Here is a 27236-nt window from a genome sequence, read left to right on the forward strand (position 1 = left end):
AGCCTCAGTTAACATTATCAAATGAGTGCTTACCGTGTGTCTTTGATGCATATTACATTTTATGTAGTTGAAATCAGACTATATACAAATTTTCATTTTATTTTTTAAATATTCACACTTTTTTATGCAATCAACATTTTTGATATATCTAAAAAAATTGACTCTAGGACAATAATCATGTTTTCAAAGATACATTGAGTCACAAATTAGATATGTATTTTATGCATTTATTGAATTTTTAAAATAATAGCAGTGAAAATTGCTGTGGCTAATTATCATATTAACTTCCTTTCAGTGAAGCACTGAGGTACTTGCCTATAAATTTGCAATGCCAACTTTTCACTGAATAGTAACTGAATTTCTTTTAATGTTTTGTCCTGGGTTTACAATTATTTCTTAACCTTTGGTCACCAACCCTCTGAGAATTCAGTGAAAGCTATGAATCTTCTTCCCAGAGAAATGCATTTCACAGCAAAAACTAATTGTAATGATAATCAATTATGATATGCCAGGCACTCTGCCAGCTGCTTTACATGTGTTATTTCATGCAATCCGCAAAGCAGCACTATAAGGAATGCACTGTTATCCTCATTTTGGAGATAAAGACATTGAAGGGTAAGGAGATTAATTTTCCCATGGCCATAGAGCTAGGGGAACTTGGGCTCAAACTCTGGTTTTTATGACCCCAGAGCCTATCCCCTAAATCATTGTGCACCTAATTTTAGGGAACTTATAAATTCCTAAAGCCTGCTCATCGATATTCATGTTATAACACTTTACCTATTGCGATCAAAAGATTGTTATTGGCAGTGAAGAGTTTGTGTGATTAATGAATCTTGCTATTTTTGTAACTTATTTATTTAATATATAAGTATTTGATACACATTTACTGTTTTGAATACTTGTTAGGTTCTGTGATATGTTCTATATCCTTAAGGAGTTTACTATTGACATGGGATGACAACAATCACACACATAAGACAATGAGAAAAAAATACAAATATCAAGTTGACTATATTGTAATTAGACATTTCCATAAGCTCTACATGAAAATTAATCTTTACTTTGTCATATCTTGATGCAGTTGTCATTCTTTGATTTCTTGATTTATAAAAGGAAAGTCAAATCTAAAAGGCCACTATGTTCTCTGGGAATCTAGAAGATTCAGTATGTCATAAAAATGAGGTCTATAAAGTGAGACTCTGAGAACTAAGTATGTATCACATCCAGAATCCTGAGGGTTTCATCAGCTTCACCTGTGAGCCCCAGGGAGCATGCCCAATAAGGAGATTCAAGAATGTTTAGCCAGCTCTCAAACCATGCATCGCAGGGTAACTCTTCTGAGGTGCACATGTGTAGGCAGTAGAACATCTTGCTAGAAGCTGCATTTTGACTCAAGTAGGGTTCCTACTGATGGAGAGGACTGCAATACTTCAAATGATGCAGCGTAGCCTTGAGTCATGCAGGCACAATTGTAATAATCTACCAACCTTGGATGAAAGCACGTTGCATGGGAGGCCTATTGAAGCTGACCACCTGCCAATCAAAGCTGTCAAAGAGAGGGGCTGTGGCCATAATTCAAAGGACTGCTTTCTACAGGAGCGTATAATGGGGAAAGTTGTACGTGTGACTTCAACAGCTGCTGTATACAAGGTTATCACAGATAATGGCTATTGTAAGATATGAAGGATGGATTATGTCAAGCTTTCTATTAACTGGGCCCTCATCAAGTATTGTACAGTTTTAGAATTTTAGTCTTTTAAAACTTTAATCACTTGGGTTATCCATATGATATAATTAATTTATAAATGACATTTGAATTTTCTTTTCAAAGCAAATAGAAAGTTATGTGAATTGTGGTATATACTTTGTCTTCTTCATTTATGAATAATTTTTATTTGGAATATCTAAAATAAGAATCTTTTATGTACATTTGTGCTATATTTTAATAAGTTGTTTAAAATTTCATGGCACACACTGTTTTCATAATCCCTGCAACTTGACTGGGTAGCATTATTTTTTAAAGTTAGGCCAGGATTTTGTGAAAACCTATTATGTCTTAGAAGCCTGTAGGTGGAAAATATTTTTAATGGACAGAAATTTCTATCATTGTTCACACATCGTCATTTGAATATATCCAGTCACTAGTTGTTTGAAGTGATTTTCCAGACAAATATGCAAATATCCCGATGGATTTTATTTAATTTCAAAAGGAAAGTATGATATCAACTCTCGATAATTTCTTCAACTCATTCCTGGAGGAAAATATAATTGAAAGGAAAGCATTCCTTTTCATATTTGCTTTGAGCAGATCCTCGAGAGTTATTTTTGAGATGAGTAGTAGATTGATGTTAATGTCCATCACACTTTGGCTTCACAGAGAGAACTCAAGACATAATAACTGTCTACCTTTTAAATTTCCTGTGTGCACACACACACACACACACACACACACACACACACACACACGTGCGCGCGCGCGCTCCTGTGTAGGGGGCTTACACAAGACCTTTTAATTTCATAATAAGCAGGCCTAGGGACAATAAAATTTGACATTCTTAACTGTTACTAGTATTTGTCCCTGTAGCCCTGTGCAGTTATCTTCTTGTTAACGATATAGAAGCCAGAGTCATAAACTGAGCATGTACCCAAGGCACTACTGTAAATTGCAAATTGCATTCATGTGGTCTGTTCTTTTTGACCTAAGACTAAATTGGAGTAGAGGAAAGAGAAAAGGAATGTTCGAAAGTGGAATAAGAAGTAGAAGTCAAGAAGAAAAACTATACTAGAAAGAAGGACATGTGCAAATGTTCCCCAAGTTTCTGTAGAAAGATTTATTTCGATGGGCCTTTCTATAGCTGCAAATACTCTTTTGCTCAAAAGCCAAACACTGCATTGGGCGCTTCTGCTGCTGGTGTGTGCGTGTGTGCATGGTGTGTTGGCAATAGTGCACTCATGAGATAATGCAAATAATCAGTAAGGGAATAATTAATGATGTGGCAGGGAATATTTTTTGATAAATGCTTGGGGAATGAGGTGACAGGCGTGAAATTGGAAAATTCCTTCAGCGATCTAAAATATAAATAGCTTTCGGAACTGAAAAGAGTTTCACAGCTGAAGATTTTATTGTGTTGAGAGGAAAAACTTTTTTCTCTCCCCCACTCCCTCCTCCTTTGCAAGTTGTTTGTCCATTCACAAAACAAATACTCTGAAGCCCAGCGCAGCTCATGGGAATAAATTTCAGGTCGAATTAGTACAGTTTCCTTGCTGTCAGGATGCTGGAATTAATGGTGTTTTGATGACACGAATTTTGAAGGGCAAACAAAGAAGCTGAAGGGAGAGAGACATGACTCCTTAGAAGCTTGGTCCTCCTCTCCCCCAGCCTCTCTTGTCTTCCCTGTCATCCGTCTGCCAATCTCCCTGTCCATGGTTAGTTAAAGGCGCTTTTTATCCTCTTTTCTTTCCCACAGAGTTTGCCAGATCCGGCCCGGTGCCTGGGTTCCAGGAGGACACGCTGCAGTTGGCCTTCATCGACTTGAGACAAGTAAGTCTTTGTGTTTTTGTTTTTTGTTTTTCTTTTAAGATGTGTGACTGAAGACCATCAGGTCTTAAGGAAAAAGGGGAGGGACGGGGGATTGGCATTGGCGATTCACACTGGAGACCTAAGGGTTTTTCTCTGTGTTTGAGGCCACCTCTTTTATTTAGCTATCTGGGATCCTTAGCTATGGTGGAGTTAAAGGTTTTGTGGGTAGAAGGGAAGGCAGGAGGTGGGAGGAGGGACCCAAAGAGTAGAGGGACTCAAGTGACCCTCAAGTGATGCGACCCATTGTGTTATAGTTGGCTTCTGCAGACACAGCAAAAAGATAACTCAGCAAACCAATGCTAAGCAGGTGCACTGATGCAGAGACTGCCTGCCTAGAGAACTTTTGTTTGCAGATAATGAGGGCAGGAGCATTTAAGGAAAATGAAATATTTTACATTCTGGACTGTTGGTTAGGCTTGTTGACTTTTTTCTGTTGCCTTAAGTCTTCCCATCCCCTCCTTTGTAGAAGGTGGTCAGCCATGAGTGACTAAATGGTCATTTTAGAAGATGATTAGCAAAGGCCCTGACCACTCACGCTAACCTCACAGGCAACCCCATTAAAGTAACATGATGAAAACCTGTCCTTATGCATATCAGAGCTTTGCAAGCCCATCAGACAGAACGACTTGCTCTAGAGAGCTGTGGCCTGCAGGTTGAAATGGTGGGTAGGCCTTGGTGGTTTGGGTACAGAGGAGCAGGATGGGCAGGGGCCTCAAGAGGGAGAAAATGAACTGGGCTCTGTCATCTCTTCACTCTGAAGATGGATGGGGTTGGATAGAAAGTGTGAATGAAGTAAGAATCAATGACTGATGCTTCTCTCCTATTAAAACAATCTTTTTTTTGGTCTGTTTTAAGAAGGGGGCTGGCTTTGTTTCTCCTGCCATAATGATGCAGTGCCTCTTGTTTTCAGAGCTGACATAGTTTGCATTCTGAAAACTTTTAGATGCCCAGAGTATTTCTTAAAGCTGTATCGGTAGTCTCCTTACCACTGTGACTCGATTCATGCTGGAACAGCTTTTGCCCCATAATGGATGGCTTGAGCTACCCCCGAATCCTTGTGATGGGTGGTGTAATCTGTCATCTGATGACAATTCTGGAAAGCCCTCTTAAGCAGAAAACAGAAAATTGTGTCTCTATAGATCCGCCAAAGTTTGAGGATTCAGACCGCGTCCCAGAAACGTGTGTCAACTTAATATTTGAGGGCCGAGGTGGGGGTTCGCTTACACATAAAGGTTTTCTCAGCATGGTCACAAATGGAGCTCAGTATCTCTTTCTACGTTAAGACCTTCCACCTGTGGATTCAGCACCTCAACTGAGACATTCAGGTTTTAACCCGTGGGCTGACATGAGACTGAGAGATTGGGATTTTGCTTTAGGTTTTTGTGGAGTAGATCTGTTGGACTTTCCCCCTTGTTTCTTCTCAGAAACTTCGGAGCCAATCGACTTTTCTTGGAAAGCAGAAATTGAATTTCATTGGAAAATCGCATCCAAGGAAAAAATGTTTCCCTTCTCACTATTCATGAGAAGGAAGTGTGGTCATTCTCTCTAGTTTGTGGTTTTGGTCCCTATGGACAGCAACTAGTGTTCACAGAAAATGTTAACGAAGGGAATGAGTTAGAGCACAGCCAAAATAAGGCGGATCTGAGCCGGGGAGCAATGTGCACGCACTTGTGAGCTCTCAGTGAGCCCTGTTTATGCTGAAGTCCCTGTTTCCTGTCACATTTCTGTTCTCCACACCCTTTTATGATGTTTGAGCAGAACACTAAACCTCAACATTTTACTAATAAAGAAAGAGTATGTCTTCCGATTGTATCGATCACCTTATTTCTATTAATGTCTGTCCCCATTAGAGCAGCTTACATTTTTCAACAGGTCATTTGGAAACCTTTCCTAGCTCTCAGGCTGCAGCTCGTTATCAGGAGGTCTCAGATAGGTTGAATTATTGTGAGAAAAATTATCCTTCCACACCCGATGCTGAAAATATTGATCTTCTTACAGTTATCTTAGTCATTCTCATAACTTACTGAAAGTGAGCATTTTTTTTTTAAAGAGAAGATTATTTTGAACCATAGAGATGTTCAAACTATAAATAGAAAACTTGGGAGTAGGTTTCCAAAGGAGGTATCTAGACTTCAAATGAGGCATGATTAATGTTTGAATCTGTGTCCTTTGGATGTGCTCTTCGGAATCCTAAAATAGAGTTAAGGAGCTTCGGGGGCCGGGGACCAATCTTAAAAATCATGTAGTATCACCTTTGGCTTGATACTTGACTCCCTGGACAGCACCCCAGCTGTGCTTGATTTCCTCCTTGAAGAGGACTCAACTGCCCCAAAGCAGCAGGCCCACCTTAGGACAGTCTGATTATGAGAAAGATATTTCTTAAGTTGGCTAAACTCTGTCTCACTTAACTTTGACCCTTTGACTCTTCATGCTTTTATTAATAACATTAATAACCTCAAATTGGGGGGTGGGCTTTTTAATCTGATTTATTGAACTTCCTATCTTCTAGTAATTGAATCTTTTTCAAATGTAGCATTGTTACCCATTCCTCAGATAGTCCTCATATGGTTGATTTTATGGACCACAATTGGAGACTTTACTCTCTTTGGTCTATGCTTTTCTTTTAAACATATTAACAACACAGATTTTGAGCATTTTTATTTATTTAGCCTATCTAACCCTTTTAGGTTCTGATTCCGTATCCACCTTATTAACTGAATAGTATGCCCTTTATAAGTCAAACATAACAATAAACAGGAATGGCAAATGTTAAAAGGAAGAAGTTAGAGTTAGGGTAAGTTATAGGGAGCACGCCCATGCCAGAGGAGGACGTGTTCCAGGTCAGTGAAGCAGGGTGTTCTTTTACTGTCCTTAAGTGTATTTATCTCACTGTTCATGAGCGTGTTCATTCTGAGCATGCTTTCATGTTCTCTTGCTTTGCAGTGTTTCAGTCCATCAAGTGGATAATAATTTTTAAAATATTCAAAACCTGGAATATGTGAAGAAATCATCTCATTGTAGATTATAATAGCAGAGTGTCATTTAAAAGCTATAGAATTTTATTAGGAAGCAAATTAGATGTGGATAGCGAAACTATTCATCCTTTCTCCTTTCTCGCCTGTCCTGTCTATTCTAATTTTTCTACTTCTTAAGGAAAAGACTGAAATGACATTTTGAATATACAAGCTTTCATGATATTTTACATTTGTATAGCACTTCAAAGTTATAGTATATTTCCATATATATCTCGTTTTTCAGATCTCTAGGTTTAGAAAACCTGCTGTTAATAATAATGTGAATTAGACAGTGAACATCAAAATCTCCTTCTTTGCCACTTTATACTTTCTATATTTCCAAGTTCATAAAAGTAGTATTGCAATGCAACTTCATATTCGTATACTAAATATAAGTGCATATTTCTATCAAAATCTAAATTTGAATTAATACTAAATCTTGAGAAGGACAACTTAAGGACTCATTTATGAACTATCTTGAAGGAAGGACATGTACACTCCAGCTACTAATACTTACTGGCCTAAAATAATTAGAAATTAAAATAAAAACCAATAGTAGATTCTCAGTAGTTACTTGATTCTTTAACAGTACTATGATTATATTTTTCTCATTAAACATTCAGTAGAATAATGCTGATGAACACCAGAATTTGAACTTCAGTTGATGTCTATTGCAGTTTATCAAATTCTGAGTGACTACTCTGAACAAAACACAGATTATATCCCACAGCCTAGGTGCTGTGGGAATACACAAATGAATATGATACAGTCCCTGCTCTCCAGGAGCAAAGAGGTGATCAGCAAATACTAGACTCTAATATAAGATGCATTGTGATAAGTATGACATTGGAAGGATGAAGTCATTATGTATGTTTCAATTATATTTGCAGCTTTTGCTGCATAACACTTCACTCCAGAATGTATTGGTTTAAAAGAAGAACCATTTATTTAGCTCAAGTTTCTATGGATTGGCAGTTTGCAATAGGTTCAGCTGAGCTCACTCAGGCTTTGGGGTAAGTTTGCTAGATTGGCTGGGGACTGCCTGGTCTAGAATGCCTTGGCTAGGCCCGCTCTTCTCTGCTCCATGTGGTCTCTCACCCAGACACAGCTTAACCCAGGCTTATTCACATTCATCTTGGCACATATCCAAGAGAGCAAGAGGAAATGTGCCCTGAGGCCTATACTTGGGACTAGCAAACCATCTATTCTATTGGCTAGGGCTAGTTACAAGGCCAGCCCAAATCAAGGAATGGGGAAACAGATTCCAACGTAACACTTCAGTTGGGATATAAGACTTTCATATAAACGATGCAAAATAAGCAATGCAAGTCAAGAGTGAGAGTATATCTATAGGTACCAAAAGAAGCTATAAAATGAAGAGGTTTTATAAAATATTGCATGGAAAAGGTGGAGAGTTAAACTGAGGGTTAGGCAGAAGGTATTTCAAGCATAGAAAGTAGCTGGTTTTAAGTTTTGTTTAAAATGTGTATGTGTGTGTGTGTGTGTGTGTGTGTGTACATGTTAACACCAGTTTTAACTGAATATACAAATAAGATATGCATATGTTGTTGAAATAAGTTACACGCTGTTTATCTATTTATAAAAATATGCTATCTGAAAGTTTGGAAAATACAGAAATGTTCAAGCAAGCGAAAAAATATTTTTTTTCAATTTCTTTACCTGTATATAAGTTTATACAAAATCAGGTTCCTACTGTATGTATAATATTTTAAACCTGATTTTTATTTACATAGCATTATTAGACTGTGAGATTTCCAATGACCTTAATTATTTTAGAACATATTTATAATGTAAATATTTTTATAATATTGGAATGGAACATTCACCTGGTTCATGATCAAAAAATATAATAGGGGTGAAAGACTCATTCATGGTCAATAAATTTGTCTTCCAAAGTAGCTGCTGCTGTTAACTTTTTGTGTTATTTAGAAATATTTATACATATAAAAGTAATTACAAATACATACTCCTCTTTATTTTCATTTAGCAAAGTAGCTTAGAAGGATTTCAGTATCAGAAAGCCAGGCCGCCTCATTCTTTTTCACCACTGCATAATATCCCACTGTGGTTTTTTCCGTGATTTTCTTAAGTGATCCCTACTGCCTGGCCTGGCTGTTTCCAATGCTTTGTCATTTCAATGAGAAACCTTGCATGCACACTTTTTTATCTGTAAATGTGCCAGTCTTATAAATTCTTGGAATAGAACTGCTGGGCCAGAACACGTTCATTTGCCGTTTTTATAGGTATTGTTAAATTTTCCAGCCCAATTCCCTGCTCCAAAAAATGTGCAAAAATGGGTAGCAGACATTTAAAATAACTGTTTATTACGTTACTGGTCATTTCATGCCTAATTCACGACTTGTACTTTCTACCCTTTTGCACCTGGACTGCTGGCCGGGAGCGGAGAACCATGGCATCCACAGCCCCAGCTTGCTGTTAAGTCTTCTATGCTTCTCTGGCCTCCTTTTCTCTCTTTTCACACCAATCCCTTTTGAGTTAGGCCAGTATGATAACATCCTCTGATTTTGTATCAGTCACATAGCTGTGATCGTCTTCCAGCACATTTCACCGTTTTCAGTTTTAATACCAGCAATATCACCATTTCTCTGCCTCAAGCCGGCGTTTACAGATCTTATCATACACACAGGGAGGAAGACCTGGTAACTGGATCCTCTGGTAATACCTGCCAGAGATCCACAAAGGGGCACTCGAGTGCACCGGGCGCCCAGCAGCCTTTCCTCCGCGACTGTGTGTGTGTTTTGACTTAGCCAGGACCCAGTCTATCTGTCCGCCTTTAAGAGCTAGGCTAATTTCTTTAAACTACCATTTCTTAAGTTCTCTCCTTTAACCTTATTTTTACTGTTCAGCTTCTTCATGGGCCTCTTTGTTTTATGTCCTATACTTTTCCTCATCAAATGCTGCTTTTTTGCAGGCCACCCTGAAACATTTCACATTTCTGTTACTCGCCTTCATTGTGAGGGACTCTCAACTCCCCCAGACAATTATTTATATAATTTATATATTTATTTAATTTATGGTTGTTCACCTTACATGTCTGACCAACAGGAAAAGGTTTGAAAAGGTTCTTTTCTTTAGTAATATCACATTTCTGTTCCTCGGTTCCAACTGTTATTTACTTCCAGTATACATACGTTTTTATAAAACTGAATGAACTAGGTTGTGACATTGCCTGAAATCTCCTGAATGGAAATTGTTGGCAATGACTCTCGTGCAGCAAAGCCATCCCAAGATATCTACAGCTTTTGTTTAGACTGAGCTGGTTGCATTCCCTCTAGGCCAGTTATTCCCCACTTTCTACACCTTCAGTCTAAAGTAAACACAGTGCATTTCCATTGCAGGCACTTAACCTGCCTTAGAAACAAGTGTAGGACCTGAGAGAAATAATTATGTATTTCTTTGGAGATGTTGTACAAAATTTGATGTAAAATCAATACTTCAGTTAGTCAACATCAGGTAGAGAAACCTGAAAATAACTTAAGAATCTAATTATTCCAAAATGCTCCTCCTGTTTCCCATCCTATTCAATAAAATGTTGGTTTATGAATCAAATTGCCTTTCCTCCTCTTTTGCCCTGCCCTAAGTCTAATGAACAATATTCCCTCTAAGAGGTACATTCCTTCTTTGCTTGTCTGCTATTGGCTCTTTGGCAAAATCTTAACTTTGTTTAATAATTACTTATATTTTAACCTCAGTAGAACACCCATTTATATCAAAAACTTATTTTGTTTGATATACCACATATCAAAATGATATATAGTCAGTAGAATTTATTTGTTAATATTTAACCCTGGCCTGTCTAAACAGTCCCTAACTTGGAGGCTAGATGTAGGGCAGGCCCACATCTTAAAAGGCCTCACGTATCAGTCTTCATCACAATCATTAAGCTGTATTTAGTGGGAAGAAAGCCATCTCTCACCTGTATTTCTTTCTTCTTTTTTTTAAATATATTTTATTGATTTTTTACAGAGAGGAAGGGAGAGGGATAGAAAGTTAGAAACATTAATGAGAGAGAAACATCGATCAGCTGCCTCCTGCACACTCCTCACTGGGTATGTGCCCGCAAGCAAGGTACATGCCCTTGGCTGGAATCGAACCCAGGACCCTTGAGTCCGCAGGCCGACGCTCTATCCAATGAGCAAAACCGGTTAGGGCCCACCTGTATTTCTTAACCTACTGGGCTGTAACTTCGGTTTTATTTGGGGGAAGTGTGAGTCTGTAGTTTTCCCAGGTATTTACTGAGTTGCTGTCATGGTGATGAAGACAAGAGGTGTGGGGAAGGAGAGAATTGGGAAAGTTTTCATGAAAGGATATTCTTGGTGGAGGAAACAAATTGGCATGTGAAGTGTATAGATCAGTGATGCTGTCAGAAGAAGTACTCTCCAAATGTTCAGTTGAAATATTTTGTTGACCTTCAGATTGTGTATGATCTTGAATCTGGGAGTCATGTGTACCAGAGTCAGAAATCAAACAGTTTGATAACTCATGGAGTTGGAAGGTGCTATTCCTGTGACTGACGTGGGTGGTGGGGGAGGAAGGAATGGTTTAAGTCATAAGACACGTAATCCTGGAAAAGATTATCTGCACCACCCATATGATAGCATATGTGGATAGCAGGTATATGTGGGTAGATGTCATTTCATCATATCCCAAAGCCATTTGGTGATTAGAAGAAGATGTAGTAAGTAGTGTATTAGACCACCCACATAGATATCGTTGCTACTAAAAGTTCCTGCAACCATAGTCCATATCTTAACATAGGCAGAGCCAGCATTTGGATATAATTATAAATCTCCCTCATCAGAAAATATTCATTCACCCATTCAACACTATGCCTAGCATTGTTACTGTGGGTAGAGTGATACAGTGGGCATAGTGCAATGAATAAAACATGCTTCCTGCCATTATGAAGCTTACATTCTTGTGTAGATTGCCCATACTTATAAAACAGGGCTTTTTAACATTCTGCTCTTCCAAAAATCTTCCTTCAGATGGCCCTGGAGCTTCAAGGGGATGCCACTTTATCTCCTAGATTTTGAATTTTTGTATTGATTCTGCAATGGCCAGTTTTAGGGACTGCTGTGGAGTTTTCTGGAAAGATCCCCAGGAGTATAAATCTGCTGTATACTGATACCCAGGCTTTCAGAAAAGAACATGTAGCTATGGTTTGATATAAATAATCAAATAAATAATACTTCATAAATAATATGGTCAACTTGAAATACTTCAAAAGGGTTTTGAAAGCAGGGTCTTCTAGTTATATTGACAGAATTATTTCAAGTTGTTTTGACAGACACCCATATCCTTCAGAGTTGTCCTTCTAACCTCAAAGGAGGTTCTGACAGCAAATAATTCCTCATCCCCAGAAGGGGAGAGTTAACACCTTTGGGTCTGGTACTGTTAGGAAGAAAGAAAGAAAGAGGGAGAGAGAGAGAGAGAGAGAGAGAGAGAGAGAGAGAGAGAGAGAGAGAGAGAAAGGAAGGAAGAAAGAAAGAAAGAAAGAAAAGAAAGGAAGGAAGGAAGGAAGGAAGGAAGGAAGGAAGGAAGGAAGGAAGGAAGGAAGGAAGGAAGGAAGAAAGGAGGAAGGAAGGAAGACAAGACAAGAAAAGAAAAGAAAAGAAAAGAAAAGAAAAGAAAAAAGAAGAAAAGAAAAAAAAGGGTCATTTTTGCAAATAGATTCCACCAAGTTAGACCTTTGACCTCATAGAAGCCAAGGCTGGATCAGCATACACAAGGTTGGGCGCAGGTGCATAAAGTCTTTAGCTGCTGTGCTGCTGCTGCTGCTGCTGCAAACCAGATGTATCTCCTTCCCTTGCTTGGGACATTAGTATCTAGAGCCATCACGGAAAATTTTCAGATGGAATAAGTAATAAGTAACACATTCTGGGATTACTGAATGTCCTTGGTTGGAGAGAGTCTGTTCTTGAACTGCTGAGACTCTGTCTCACCTCATACCAGCCTCTGAACCAGGAAGGAGGTAAGCTCAGAAATTCTGCCTCAGGGATTTTTTTTCAATTTAACACAGAATCTTTTTTTCCAGACCAACATCTCATGAAATAATATCCAAGCAGAATACAACTCTTTGGTATATAAATTATGCAAGGTGTCATTTAAATGCTAGGAAAAGACCCAGGTATTTACTGGGCCAAATAGCATCATAGCATGCTGGGAAGGCTGTTTTCTACTCATTAGCCTCTCACTATGGAAATCATTTCACCAACACGTAGATCTAATTTCTTAAAGTCCCATGGAGCTGTTTCAGGTTGTTGGGAACCAGAGGAAAGGGAACAAGTATTAGGAGTGGATGCTGACCACATGAGACTATGGTGTTCTTATAAAAGGTAGACTTTTCATTGATCTTTAAAAAATAGTGAACAGTTAGGGTCCTTGAAGGGAGGGTGGATGGTCTGATCATCTGCAGAGTATATTTTCAAGGGGCTTTGCTCTTCCTCAGAGGAAGCACACCTACTTAGCAAGAATGTGGGCAACAGACACTTGGCTCTTGGCTCAGTTGTGCTTGATAGAGAGAGAGAGAGCTCCTGAGCCATTTTAAGGGTCTTTCCCGTTAGACCATGTGTGTGTGTGTGTGTGTGTGTGTGTGTGTGTGTAAATGCTGACTCGTGGTGTGTGTGTGTGTGTGTGTGTGTGTGTGTGTGTGTGTGTGTAAATGCTGACTCATGGTGACAGGCACTTGGGCCCTGTCAGAGTTCTTACACTGCATTAAGGATAGATATGTGGAGATTAGCAATGGTGAAGGAACTTCAGTTAGGAACAGTTGTAGACTATTTTTGGTTATCAGGAGACAAAACATCAGGCTTTTGACATATTTTACCATGAATAATACATTGGATTTGGCCTTTGACTTGTGGGCCTCCCAGGTTAACATTATCCACTAGACCAGGGGTGGGCAAACTTTTTGACTCGAGGGCCACAATGGGTTCTTAAACTGGACCGGAGGGCCGGAACAAAAGCATGGATGGAGTGTTTGTGTGAACTAATATAAATTCAAAGTAAACATCATTACATAAAAGGGTATGGTCTTTTTTTTTTTTAGTTTTATTCATTTCAAACAGGCCGGATCCGGCCCGCGGGCCGTAGTTTGCCCACGGCTGCACTAGACTCTAGTGACTAGAGGCCTGGTGCACGAGTTCATGCACAGGGTGGGGGGTGGGGTTCCCTCGGTCTGGTCGGTGATCAGGCAGATTGGGCCGTCTCACCCAGTTCCGATCGGGGTGGGGTTGGCCAGCCAGGGGAAGGGACCGTGGGAGGTTGGCGAGCCGCGGGAGGTTGGCTGTGGGAGTGCACTGACCACCAGGGGAAGGTTGAGCGTCGGCCCCCTGGTGGTCAGTGCGTGTCATAGTGACCAGTCGACCAGTTGTTCGGTCAACTGGTCATAATGGTGGCTTAGGCTTTTATATATATAGATTGTTACTGTCAACCTATATTGGCACAGTGCTGGATTAGATAGGAAATCTAATCCAAAATAAAGCTTGGTCATCAGAGTTATCTAGCACTTCCTTTTTAACCCAGAGGCAGAGCTCTGCCAGTTAGAGGTTCCTCCAGAGTAAGAACAGCTTTTCCAGTAGATGTTAGAAGGGCCTTTTCCAGAAGTATGAGCCTAATCTGTGACAACCCTCCTACCCTTTTGCTCCAGTAGAACAACTGTAACTTTTATTATGAGCATGTTTCCAGCCTCATTTTAGATAGCCTCATAATGACATCTGTCAGTTCAAAAGCTAGAGTTTCATTCAATTTCAGCTCTTATGTGAAGAGCTAATAAGCATAGCATAGTAGCCACCTGGCAGTTTCTACCTTAGCTCATTAGGATTGGTAATTCTCTCATGCTACATTCTAAGAGACCTAGGTAATCGGTGAGGCTAGCTGTTAGGCTTGCCTGAAGCACTGGACTACTCTCTGCTTCTTCCAACAAGCCAAGTCTCAGAAACTCTGGAGGTTTCTCCCTTATCTCCAACACACAGCACGAATATGCATACCCACAAACCTGGAATCTGACAATCACATCTTCAGGAGAAAGGACAGGAGAGTCCTCACCAGTGACTTTCCCTGGGAGTACCAGTGGTATCAGAGGTTGGTGTGACAATGTTGGCTTAATAAAAGCCTAAGAGGTTATGATTAAACAAATCTCATCTCTATGAACTACACTTCCAGTGTCCTACTAGAGGACACTCATAGGCCAAGGAAAGGGCAGCGGAGCCAGGCCTTGGAACTAATTTCTAATGAATACATACTACTGGTAGCCGCTGGAGGGCAGCAGAGAGTGCCAACAAAGGGCTAAATTTAGGGAATAGGGGTATATATCAGTTTGCCAAGAAAGAAACCCCCTTACCTGTAAGAGAATTAGCCATGGTTATAAGCATGGGCCCCTGGGGATCAAGGACCAAAAAGGGCATCCAGAACCCTGATCTGAAAGTTGGCAAGTAGGACAGACTGCGAAAGGGGAACCAGACAGCATCAATAAAGGTAGAGATCCAAAAGGACATTTTGAAGTGTCAAGTCCCAAGGGTTGCAGCAAAGATGGAACAGAAACCAAATGAAAGAAAGAACTACAGTCAGAGGTAAACCAGAGTGAATAAGTTGAGAGGCAAAGGTACAGTCAGGAAAGGTGGATTCTCTGAGGCAGCCATAGCCAAGAAGACAGCCTACTCCACAGGTTGTTGCAAGGGGTCCAATTTCAGACACATCACATAGGGATTCTCGTCTCTTAAAGTACCTTCTCCTTGATTAGTCAGGATCATTTGTTTCTTAGTCTTTCTTGATTTCAGTGGCAAAATACCTGGTTGAGAATGTGGAGAGAGAGAGAGAGAGAGAGAGAGAGAGAGAGAGAGAGAGAGAGAGAGAGAGAGAGAGAGAGAGAGATTATGACATTCTAAGATGTGACTAAGGAAATCATATACATGAAATGAAATTGAACTTGGACATGTAGCCCATCTGGATAGTATTAATGTGAAAGGACAGCTCACTTTCCTAGAATAGCTTCTGATGTTCCCCTTTCATAATTTATACTATAACATTTGCTAAGAAAATCCAGTAGAAAAGAAAAACTGGCCCTTGTGACTAGTTATAAAGGCAAGATCCTCAGTCAATCTAAGGACTTAAGATCAGTTCCCAATAGTTTAGCAGAGAGCTGTTTGGAGTTTCTTGTAAATGCTGAGCACTTTGCATAGAGAAAGGAAACTCTTTCTTGGCCTATTAAACTCCTAATATCTCTCTTGATAGGCTCAACCACATAAACATCAGGAAAATGGAACTCCTATACTGCAAATTCCAGGAGCCCTATACTGGGGGTTAGGACTGCCTAGTGGTTAAGTTGGGAATTGGACAGATCTGGGTTATTAGCTGTGACATTTGGCAAGTTATTTGATCTCTCTAAGATTAGTTTCCTACTATCTTTGATTATATGCCTACCAAATATTAAGTAACATAATTACCTTATCTTAGTTAATGCTTACTCCAGAATTATAAAAGCCTTATAAGTTATAAATTCTTCCTTCCTTCCTTCCTTCCTTCCTTCCTTCCTTCCTTCCTTCCTTCCTTCCTTCCTTCCTTCCTCCCTCCCTCCCTCCCTCCCTCCCTCCCTCCCTTTCTTCCTTTCTCTCTCTCTCTCTCTCTCTCTCTCTCCTTCCTTCCTCCCTCCCTCCCTCCCTCCCTTCCTTCCTTCCTTATTGACAGTATTACAGATGTCCCCCCCCCCTTTTGCCTCTCTAAATTCTTCATTTTTATACCCTAGGATTTGTTTTCAGTAGGTTACTTCATAAATACAAACAGGTAAATGATTACATAAGTTTTGATATACCCATATAAAGAAATGTCATTCATCAATAAAAAAGAATAAACTATTGATAAAATCCAGTTCTAAAATTTATGTTAAATTCTAGAAAATGCAACAAATCTGGTTGCCTGTCCGCAAGGAGACATAACTGACCACACAGAAGCACAAGGGAATTTGGGGGGGATGATAGAAATGTTCTTGGTAGTTACATAGATGTGTATATTTGTTAAACCTCATGAAACTCTGCATGTAAAATAGGTTCATTTTATTGTACATGAAATTATATCTGGATACAAAATATAAAATTTTATATGTACAATTATATAGAATGCTATATAAAATTCTAGAATTTTTATTTTTTTATACCCTTTATGCCTGGCTTCTTTCATTCATTATAATGTTTTGATATTTATCTATGTTACTTGGATGTAATTTTTTTAAATTAATAAGTGATATTTCTTTATATGGTACCAGAGGCCTGATGCACAAAATTCATGCACAGGTAGGGTCCCTAGGCCTGGCTGGTGATCAGGGCCGATTGGGGCCAGGCTGATCAGGGTCAGGCTAGAAAGGAGGTGTTGGTTGCTGGACCGGGTGCAGAAAGAACAGACACCTTGGTGCTCCACTGTCGCGTGGTTCCCGGCCTCCCCCCCCTCACCCCTTCCCTCACCACCATGTTGCCACCATGGTGGGTGGGCCGATTGGGGCCTGCCCACCAGGGGGAAGGAAGGTGCACAGGAGGTTGGCCACCAGCCCAAGGAGGGAGCTGGCCCTCAGCCCCCCTGGGAAAGGGGCCCTGTCCACCACCACCCACCCCCAGTTCCCCGTCCCAGCCCGGGGGCCAACCCCGATCGGGGGATCAGGGCCTGCTGGCAGGGGGGAGGGGCCGCAGGAGGTTGGCCTGCCAGAGGAGGTTGACTGTGGGAGTTCACTGACCAGTAGGGGGCAGCTCCTGCATTGAGTGTCTGCCCCCTGGTAGTCAGTGCGTGTCATAGCGACTGGTTATTCCAGTTGCTTAGGCTTTTATATATATAGGTATTTATGAACATTTTGTTGTTTCCAGTTCTGCATTATTATGAAAAAATCTGCTATGGACATTTATGTACAATTTCTTGCATGGATATTGGTTTTTATTTTTCTTGGATAATAGTAGGAGTGGAATTGTGGGGTCTATAGTAAGTGTCTAGCTTTATTTATTTTCTAAACTGTTTTCTAAAGTCATTTTTAATACCCACCAGCAGTGAATAAGAGTTTCAATTTGCTTTATCTCCTCTTGAACACTTGTTGTGACAATCTTTTGTTTGTTGGTTTATTAAGACATAATTTACATATAGTAGAATTCATTTTTTTTAGATATGCAGCTCTATAAATTTTTACAGACTTATGCAGTTATGTAACCACCACTAAAATCAAGATACAGACCATTTCTATTATTCAAAAAGTTTCTTTATTCCTCTTTGCAGTGAGTCTCCTCTTCCCACTCCCAGCCCCTGGCAATGACTGCTCTGATCTCTGATGCTGCCATTTTGTCATGTAAATGGAATCAAATATATAGCTAGAATCACACTTTTAAGTTTGGTCTCTTTAACTTAGCATGATACTTTTGAGATGCATCCATATTGTTGCATATATTAGTAGTCTGTTCACTTTTCTTGCAGAATAGTATATTATTACAAGGATTATTTGTTTACTTATTGTATTGTTGATAAATATTTGGATTGTTCCCAGTTTGGGGATATCAAGAATAAAGCCACAATAAACGTTTGTGTAAAGGCTTTTATGTGGGCATATGTTTTCATTTCTCTAGGATACATACTTAGGAGTAGGATTACTGAGTCATATATTAAGTGTATGTTTAACTTATAAGAAACTATCAAACTATTTTTCCAAAGTTGCTTTTCCATTTTGCATTTCCATCATCAATATATGAGTGTTGCATTCATTCTGCACTCTTGCAAATATTAGATATTGTCAATTTTGTAAAATTCGCATCATTCTAATAGGTATGCACTAGGACCTTGCAGTGGTTTTAATTCTTGTAGTGACTCTTGATGCTATCTCTTCTTTTGTGAAGTGTTTGTTCAAGTCTTTTGTCCAGTTTTTACAGTAATTCTTATTATTGAATTGTAATAGATTCTTATTTATTCTGGTTAGCAATCCATTATGAGATATGTGTTTGGCAACTTTTTTTTCCTCTTAGCCTGTGGCTTTTAATTTTCTTAACAATATCTTTCAAAAAGTATGAGTTTTTTGTTATAATAACATATATTTCATAATGACATCACCTTTTTTTCTTTTATGGCTCATGCTCTTTCTGTCCTATCTTAAAAATGTTTTGCCTCATATGTTTTCTTCTAGGAGTTTTATAGTGTTAAGTTGTTCATTTAGGTTTCTAGTGATATATTTTGAGTTAATTTTTCAGTATGATATAAAATATGACCAAGGTTTGTATTTTTATATAGAATGTACAGTTGTTCCAGCACCATTTGTTAAAAAGACTGTGCTTTCTCCATTGATCTGCTTTGTCACTCTAATCAAACATCAGTTGACTTATATGTACTACTATGCTCCTGTTTCTGGACTTTCTGTATTCTGTTTCATTTATCTTTGTGTCTATCTTCTTGCTATATGTAGATGTTTTATATGAAGAATTGAAATCAGGTAGGATGGTGTGAATCCTCTTATTTTTCTTTTTCAAATTTTCTAAACTCACTTATTAGATCTTGTAGTATTTTATACACGTTTTGGCATTTTCTAGGTATACAATTATGGCATCTGCAAATAAAAACAGTTTTACTTCTTTCACTGCAAGCTAGATGCCTTTTATGCCTTGCACTAGGATCTCCGGTAGATGTAAATGGAAGTGCTGAGAGAGATAGCCTTGCCTTCTTAACGGGGAAGTATTCAGCTTTTCAATATTAAATATTGTGATTAAGTGTAAGTTTTTTATGCTCTTCATCAGTTGAAGAATTTTTCTTTAATTCTTAATTTGCATACAGCTTCTATTATGAATGATAGAACAGTTTTATATATCATAATTAATTACTTATTTTTGAACCTATAAGTAACTTCTAATGTTTTGTTTTATGTTTAAATTATTATAATATATGTATTCATATTTAAAGCCTTTTTTAAAACCCAGATTTTTTTAAGGTAATTTCTTTATGCAATAATTATAAAAGCATTATTATGGGTTTTTGATGTATTGCTGGTTCCTATAACAAAAGGATAAGCCAACTTAAAGTACACATAGCAGTGTATTCATTCATGCATTAGTTTTACAACAGCCTCACAAACATTGAGTCTAAAAAAGAGTTTTGGTTAATTTGACAGGTGTAAGAGTATAACCTTTTTTTTTTTATTCTACTCATTTTTTTCTACAAATAAAAATAATTGAGTGGCCCATTAACATCAGCAAGGACATGAATTTACCATGCCCTATAATAAGTTTTTTTGCAATCTGATTTGATGCATTTCTAATTTAACTTTAGCATATTAAAATCTAATAAGGAAGGCAAGACTGATACCTCTAAAAAGTTAACTAGTAAAAAGCAGCATGTCATAAAATGCCAAAGTAAGTAACATGCAAAGCATTGTATGAGCTTGAAGGAGAGAGATATTGCTGTGCCATTAGAAGTGATGATTTTTGCCTTTTTGGTTAATGGGTTGGTAGGAGCTAATTTTGTTTTTTAGTTTTATTCTAGTTATGTAGTTTTACAAAATCATTCCATGACCCAAACATTTGAGAGTCACTATTCATGGTGTCTCTGAAAATTGTGGTCATCTGGGGAAATTTAATTCCATGCTAGTAATAAGAAATGTTCAAACCATTGCTTGGCTCCAGAATTACTAGAGAAAAGAGCAAATTAACATGCTATTGGCTAGCAAAGTTATGAGATAGCTTCTCTATTTTCTAGACTGTGGTAAAAAATATCTTCCAAAGGCTTACCCGAAGATTGAAATGTTCATCTAAGATTCTAAGCAAAATATCAGTCAGAGAGAGGCCTTCCAAATTCTTCCCAAATACTTTGGGCCTCATCAAAGCAAGCAGCAGATTCTCTGTAGTGATGGTATGGCCTCCGTATAAGCTATTACTAGTATAGTTTGTAGTATTCAGTGACTTGAGACCACAAGAGATTTGGAGAGATAACAGGGAGAAAGAGGTTCTCAGAAGCGACTAGTACACACCAAGGCTGCATTAAAAACTGTCTTAGGCAACAGTAAACTGGCAGCATCATTGACAGTGGATGTATGTTATGAAGTGAGAGGAGATGTAGTTATTCTTTTTAGAGTATATACTGCTTATCATTTGTTAATACGGTATTTGGGGGGTGCACATGTGCATGCCCATGTTCATACATGCTTCCCTGTTCTAGATCCAAGTGCAGTGAGAGTTCCTTATGATGCTCTTAATATTTTCCTCCCCTTAAAAACTCATGGAAATCATAAAAAGGTGTTTTTTCATGTGTTTTCTCTGGGATACCAACTTCCAACATCTATCGTTCTGTAGGGACAACTTTTCTTTCACTACTTGATGAAATGAGAGTGAAAGGGGACTTCATTTCACTGGTGGGAGGTTATAGTAGGTTTGGGAAAGGGGAATGGAAGTGGATGTGTTCATGGTTCTTTCTGTTAAGCATGAAATGCTGTTCTTCTCTTGATCTGTTTTATACTGTTGCCATTGAAGATCTTTTATTTCTTTTCTTCCATTCGGCCACCTATCTTTTTAAAACACAATTATGATCGTGTCATTTGCCTGCTTCAAAAGCCCAAGAGCTCTCTGTTGCCCAGTGAACAAAAGACAAACTCCTAGCAAAGCAAGCCTAGTCCCAGCTGATCTTTCTAATCTCTTCCTCCTGTCACTCTTCCCGTGTTAACTCCACCCAGGCCTGCTCTTGACACCTCCATAATGAAAAATTGGGTAGGCTGTAGGAATCCTCTGTGGATCCCAGAGTGCTCTCTTTTGGTAGAGTGACAAACTCCTTCCCTTCCCTTCCCTCACAGCTTGGATCAGATGTCATCTCCTTTATAAATGCTTCCTAGCCTCCTCAGGCATATTTAATTTTTCTCCCTTCGGGTTCCTGACATTTTGTATGTCCCTTCATTACTGATTCTCTTGCAATTACTTTTTTAATCATCTGCCTTCTTCATTAGATTCTGAGTTCACCAAGGGCAGGAACCCTGTTTTATTTATCCTTGAATTCCTTCTCCCCACAGCGGGTAACATATCCTATTAGTTATGCTTCCATAACTGTTTGCTGAATGCATTTTTAAATATTGTTTTATGGTATTTCAGAAGCAAATGGAATTAGATTGAATTTCTGAATATTTGTACTCATATTCCCTTAAATAAATAGTCATCATTTTCCTCCCACTCTATGCTCTTAATTTTTACTTTGCTTTAATCTTATTAAATGAAGTACAGAGGTTACAGCCCTGGGGAAGGCAGGACCAAATATGGAGAAAGGGAGCTTAGCTGGCAGCCCCTGGGACTCATACATGAGGACTTTGTCTTCATGAGGGATGGCTACCTAGGAAGAGCACCATGCACTAGGTGGTTCATGCTGGAAAAGAAAATAGCTTCTCACCTGATAAATTATTCTTACTGCTTTAACAGGAGATGACTTCTTCCAACCCTGGTGAGCACCCTGGGTTCAGGTGTCAGGTGTTGCTTTTCTCTTTCTGTTCCCAAATGAGGGCCATTTTTATCAATGCAAATGCACCCTTAGAGTTCATCCAGAATTCCAACCTGGTATACACTTCTGACGTGTGGAGCCCACTAACTGAGCTCCAAAATTAGGCCAATATGTCAATCCAAACTCTGGCATCAATTCAAGATGTGGAAACCTCTCTAGGAGTGACTTATAATGTAGTTTACAAATAATTCCTGCTGAGGCAATGAGGAATTTTTAATGAAAGTGATTAATATGTTGAAAATGTAATATGTCCTTATTCTCTATGCCAGAAATATATATGTCTTCATCACATGTGATAATAAAATACTCTTAATATGTTATTTTGTAGCTTAAAATGCTCTAAAACTATATTCCTGATTTCCCCACTTCCCCCATAATAACTTCTGCAGTCCTCTTCATCTCAATTAATGGCAGTTCTGGTCTACCTTCTAGGAATGGCTACCTTAGAGTCATCCTTGACTCTTTTCTTTTTCTTACATCCCACATCTACTCTGCCAGCATTTGTGTTTCTTTTTTTCTCCTTTCAAAATTTAAATGAGCCCTAACCGGTTTGGCTCAGTGGATACAGCGTTGGCCTGCGGACTCAAGGGTCCCAGGTTCGATTCCGGTCAAGGGCATGTACCTTGGTTGCGGGCACATCCCCAGTGGGGAGTGTGCAGGAGGCGGCTGATCGATGTTTCTCTCTCATCGATGTTTCTAACTCTCTATCCCTCTCCCTTCCTCTCTGTGAGAAATCAATGAAAATATATTTTTAAAAAAATTTAAATGATGTAACCTAAAATTAGAATATATAAATTTAGTGGCCCATCCTGAGGAGTGGCAGAGAAATCGGAATAAGATATCCAAGGCTAATTAGGCACCTTCTGTTGCTTCCTTTATGTCATTTTCCTTTATTCCGTTTCTTATATGGTTGTCAGTGTCCTGGAGGGCTTCAGGCCAACAGGAACCTAGAGCATGGAGGCCGACCTGTGGAGGCTTTAGCCTGCTGAAATCTCCGACTGCTTTTACAGAGGGCAACTGGCAAGAGCTCACTATCCTTAAGTAGCAAATTGCCTGGACAGGGATCATAGGATTTAATTGCTACGTCTGTGACTGGCTAAGACTAATTGCATAAATGCTAGGGTTGGGTGGCCTAGATAGGCTAACTGACTCCTTGAAATGTGGATTTTTATTTTTTAATTTCCCAGTCTGGAACAGAATAAAATAGCTGTGGTTTTGTGTTAGTTGTGTCCTGTAATGTGCTCGGGATCATAGGTTTCAGAGATTTCTTTATTGTGGCTCCTGCTTTTTATGGGGTAATAGAACTAAAAAAAATCTTGGCTAAAAGTCAGATGTGGCAGAGGTAAAACCATTAACCTTTTTTCCTACTTTCTCTTTCCCATTTTCTTTCCCCACATTCCAGTAATTTTACACACACACACACACACACACACACACACACACACATACACATACTTCTCTAAAATACCTTATGTAGAGCTATTGAGTCTTCTAAGCATGCTCCCCCCTGGGAGAGAAGCTCATGGCTTTTCGTAAGTCAGTCCCTATTACTTTTGAAAAGATGTTCTTTAGGCTCAGAAATCATAGAACCGAGTTCCTAGTAGAGATGAGGCTGGCATTGCCTACAGTGGTAATGACTGGCATTGTTTCACCCACATTTTTGTCCTCCTAACTGAGGCACCAGAATAAAGTGGCTGAGAGATTAGAATCCATTAAGCAACGAAGATGAGAGCTACCTCCTATGGACTACCCCAGGATGTATTAGAACACTGAAGGGGAAGTCAGGCTACCTCTAGTATTGTAAGCAGTTAGGTTACTTTGGAAAAATCCCTTATATTTTAATTTCCCCAAAGTAAAATGAAAAGATTAGGTTAAATACTCTTTATGTTCCCTTTAATCTCTTATGTTCTATGTTTCTGGATCATCCTTGGTAGCTTTAGACCTGTCCTCTTTCAGGATGGCTTCTTCCTTATTTGTACTGGCTCAGAATTCGTACATTTCTGTTTTAGATGATACCATTTAATAGGACGCTTTTTAGCTTTCCTGTCACTGATGATCCTCAGCTATAACACAGGATCCACCAAAATGTTTTACCAATCTACATGTCTATATCTCATAGAACAGGCTTGACCCAGTTGGGAAAAATAGTATTGACACCAGGAGATTCCCTGCTTGGTTTTCTGCTTTTGAAAACCTGAGGTAAGGCTCTTGCTTGCCAGCAATGGAACCTGCCTCCTAGGTATTGCAGCTTTCCAAAGCTACCTTGCTTGAGGGAGTTTTAGTGATGATCTATTGTTTTATTGCCTGGAGCAAAATGTTCCTGGAAAAGAGGTCTCTGAATGTTCAGCCAATTGAGCAGTTCATTGGCTGAGTGCTCTAAGATATTTCAGGATATTATGTGCAAAATTGAAATTCGGGTAGTCACTGCCCAAGAATCAGCACCATTAAAGATGCCTGGATTGGGAGGTAAATGACTGGGCAAAAGAGCTTTGAGAAAATTATTTCCAGGTTAAAGGAGGAAATTAGTAAGTTATGATCAGGCAAAATGTCACACAAAAATCTTTCAGATCAGTGTCCCTTTGGATCTTCCATTCTGATTGCTCCTTCTTATGCTCTTTTGGGGGTTCTTTTCCTCTGCCCATCTCTTAATATCATACTTCAAGGGCTCTGCTGTAAGTGCTCTGTTCTTTTTACTCTGTATATTCTACCTAGCTGAGAAAACACGAGAGAGAGAGAGAGAGAGAGAGAGAGAGAGAGAGAGAGAGAATAATGCTCCACTCCCCCAAAGATGTCCATATGTTCAGTCCTGGGTCCTGGGACTGTGCTACCTTTAGGACAAAAGATACTTTAAAAAAAATACATATTTTATTGATTTTTTACAGAGAGGAAGGGAGAGGGATAGAGAGTTAGAAAGATCGATGAGAGAGAAACATCGATTAGCTGCCTCCTGCATACTCCCTATTGGGGATGTGCCCACAACCAAGGTACATGCCCTTGACCAGAATCGAACCTGGGACCCTTGGGTCCGCAGGCTGATGCTCTATCCACGGAGCCAAACCGGTCAGGGCGGGACAAAAGATACTTTAAAATGTGATGTTAAGGACTTGGAGATGGGGAGATTATCCTGGATTATGTGGGTGAGCCCATTTTAATTCCATGAATCCTTCAAAAACAAAAGAGGGAAGCAGAAGGATGGGTTGGAGAGATAAGGTGGAAGAAAAAAGAAAGATCCAAAGTGTGAAAGGGATTTGACCCACCTTGTTGGTTTTGAAAATGGAAAAAAAGAGGCCATGAGCCAGAGGCCTTTAGAGAAGCAGTTCTCAACCTGTGGGTCGCGACCCCTTTTGGGGGTCGAACGACCCTTTCACAGGGGTCGCCCAAGACCATCGGAAAACACATATATAATTACATATTGTTTTGTGAGTAATCACTATGCTTTAACTATGTTCAATTTGTAACAATGAAATTGGGGGTCACCACAACATGAGGAACTGTATTAAAGGGTCGCGACATTAGGAAGGTTGAGAACCACTGCTTTAGAGTCTTAGAACGGCCCTAAACTGACAACCTGCATAAAAATGGGAATCTTAGTCCTATGACACAAAGAACTGAATTCTGTCAACAATCTGAATGATCAAGGAAAAAAATCCTGCCCTAGAGCCTTCAGAAAGGAATGCAGCCCTGCCAACTCTTTGATTTGAGCTGGGGGAGACCCAATCTAACCTATAGAAGATAAGAAATTTGTGTTGCGTAAGCCACTAAATTTTTGGTAATGTGTTATGGAAGCGATAGAAAACCAATACAACATACATTCCTTCTTATGTTGCCAAAATAAAAAACAACAACTTTACATTATGCTTTTCAATAATGACTTTGAGGGGTGCAAGACTTCAGTGGAGGAAGTAACTGCAGATGTGAAAATAGCAGGAGAACTAGAATTACAAGTGAATCTGAAGATGCGACTGAATTGTTTCAATCTCATGATTAAAATTTAATGGATGAGAAGTTGCTTCTTATGGATGAGCAAAGAAAAGGGTTTCTTGAGATGGAATCTACTGGTGAAGATGCTGTGAAGACTGTTGAAATGACAACAAAGGATTTAGAATAGTACGTAAACTTAGTTGGTAAAGTTGACAGGGTTTTAGAAGATTGACTCCAATTTTGAAAGTCCCGTGGGTAGAATGTTATCAAACAGCATTGAATGCTATGGAGAAGTCGTTCATGAAAGGAAGAGTCAATCAACGCAACAAGCTTTGCTGTTGTCTTATTTTAAGAAATTGCCACAGCCACCCAACCTTCAACCACCACCACCCTGTTCAGTCAGCAGCCATTAACATCCAGGCAAGACCCTCCATCAGCAAAAAGATTACAACACACTGAAGACTCAGATGATAGTTAGCATTTATTTTGCATAACATATGTTTTAATTAAGATTAGACATAATGCCCTGGCCAGGTGGCTCAGTTGGTTGGAGTATTGTCCCATACACCAAAGGGTTATACGTTCAATTCCTGGTCAGGGCACATACCTAGGTTGTGGGTTTGATTCCCAGTTGGGAGGCAACCGAATAATGTTTCTTTCTCTCTGTTGCGCTCTCTCTCTCTCTCTCTCTCTCTCTCTCTCTCTCTCTCTCTCTCCCTTCCACTCTCCCTTCCTCTCTTTCTATAAATCAATAAGAATATATCCTTAGATGAGGACTTAAGAAAAAATTAGACATAATGCTATTGCACACTTAATAGACTACAGTATAGTATAAACATAACTTTTATATGCACTGGGTTACCAAAAAAATTCATGTGACTCACTTTATTGCAGTATTTGCTTTATTGTGGTGGTCTGGAATGGTACCCAAACATCTCTACGGTATTCATGTATTTCTGCTACCTTTACAAAGGGAAATTTATGCCTTGCTCTCAGGAAGAAAGGGGGAGAGCAGAGAGCTCTTCCTGTGTCTGCTGTTTCTCATTTGTCTTTAGCACAAAATAATCTGTATGCCTAAGTGGCATATTGAGGTGTAGCATTTTCTTTATTGAGAATCATTGTCCTAAAATACCCTTGTAATGTTTTGAATACTGTGAATTCTTCCTGAATTCTGACAGATAAGTTTCTTAGTT

The 27236-nt window shown here is 39.1% G+C and overlaps 1 protein-coding gene and 1 pseudogene across 5 annotated transcripts in view; both read left to right on the top strand.

Moving 5' to 3' along the window:
• The window catches only part of EXOC6B (exocyst complex component 6B), a 555911-nt gene that overhangs the window by 430498 nt on the left and 98177 nt on the right, over positions 1 to 27236 (top strand). For all 5 annotated transcript variants that reach the window (XM_059659432.1, XM_059659431.1, XM_059659433.1 and 2 more), the window contains one exon: positions 3471 to 3544. In XM_059659432.1, the coding sequence (XP_059515415.1) occupies positions 3471 to 3544 (74 nt within the window). The remainder of the gene's footprint in view (positions 1 to 3470; positions 3545 to 27236) is intronic.
• Positions 6400 to 27236, top strand: part of LOC132213876 (interleukin-6 receptor subunit alpha-like) — a 90194-nt pseudogene continuing 69357 nt past the window's right edge.

Source organism: Myotis daubentonii, chromosome 12 (assembly GCF_963259705.1).
Source record: "Myotis daubentonii chromosome 12, mMyoDau2.1, whole genome shotgun sequence".
NCBI classification, from domain to species: Eukaryota; Metazoa; Chordata; class Mammalia; order Chiroptera; family Vespertilionidae; genus Myotis; species Myotis daubentonii.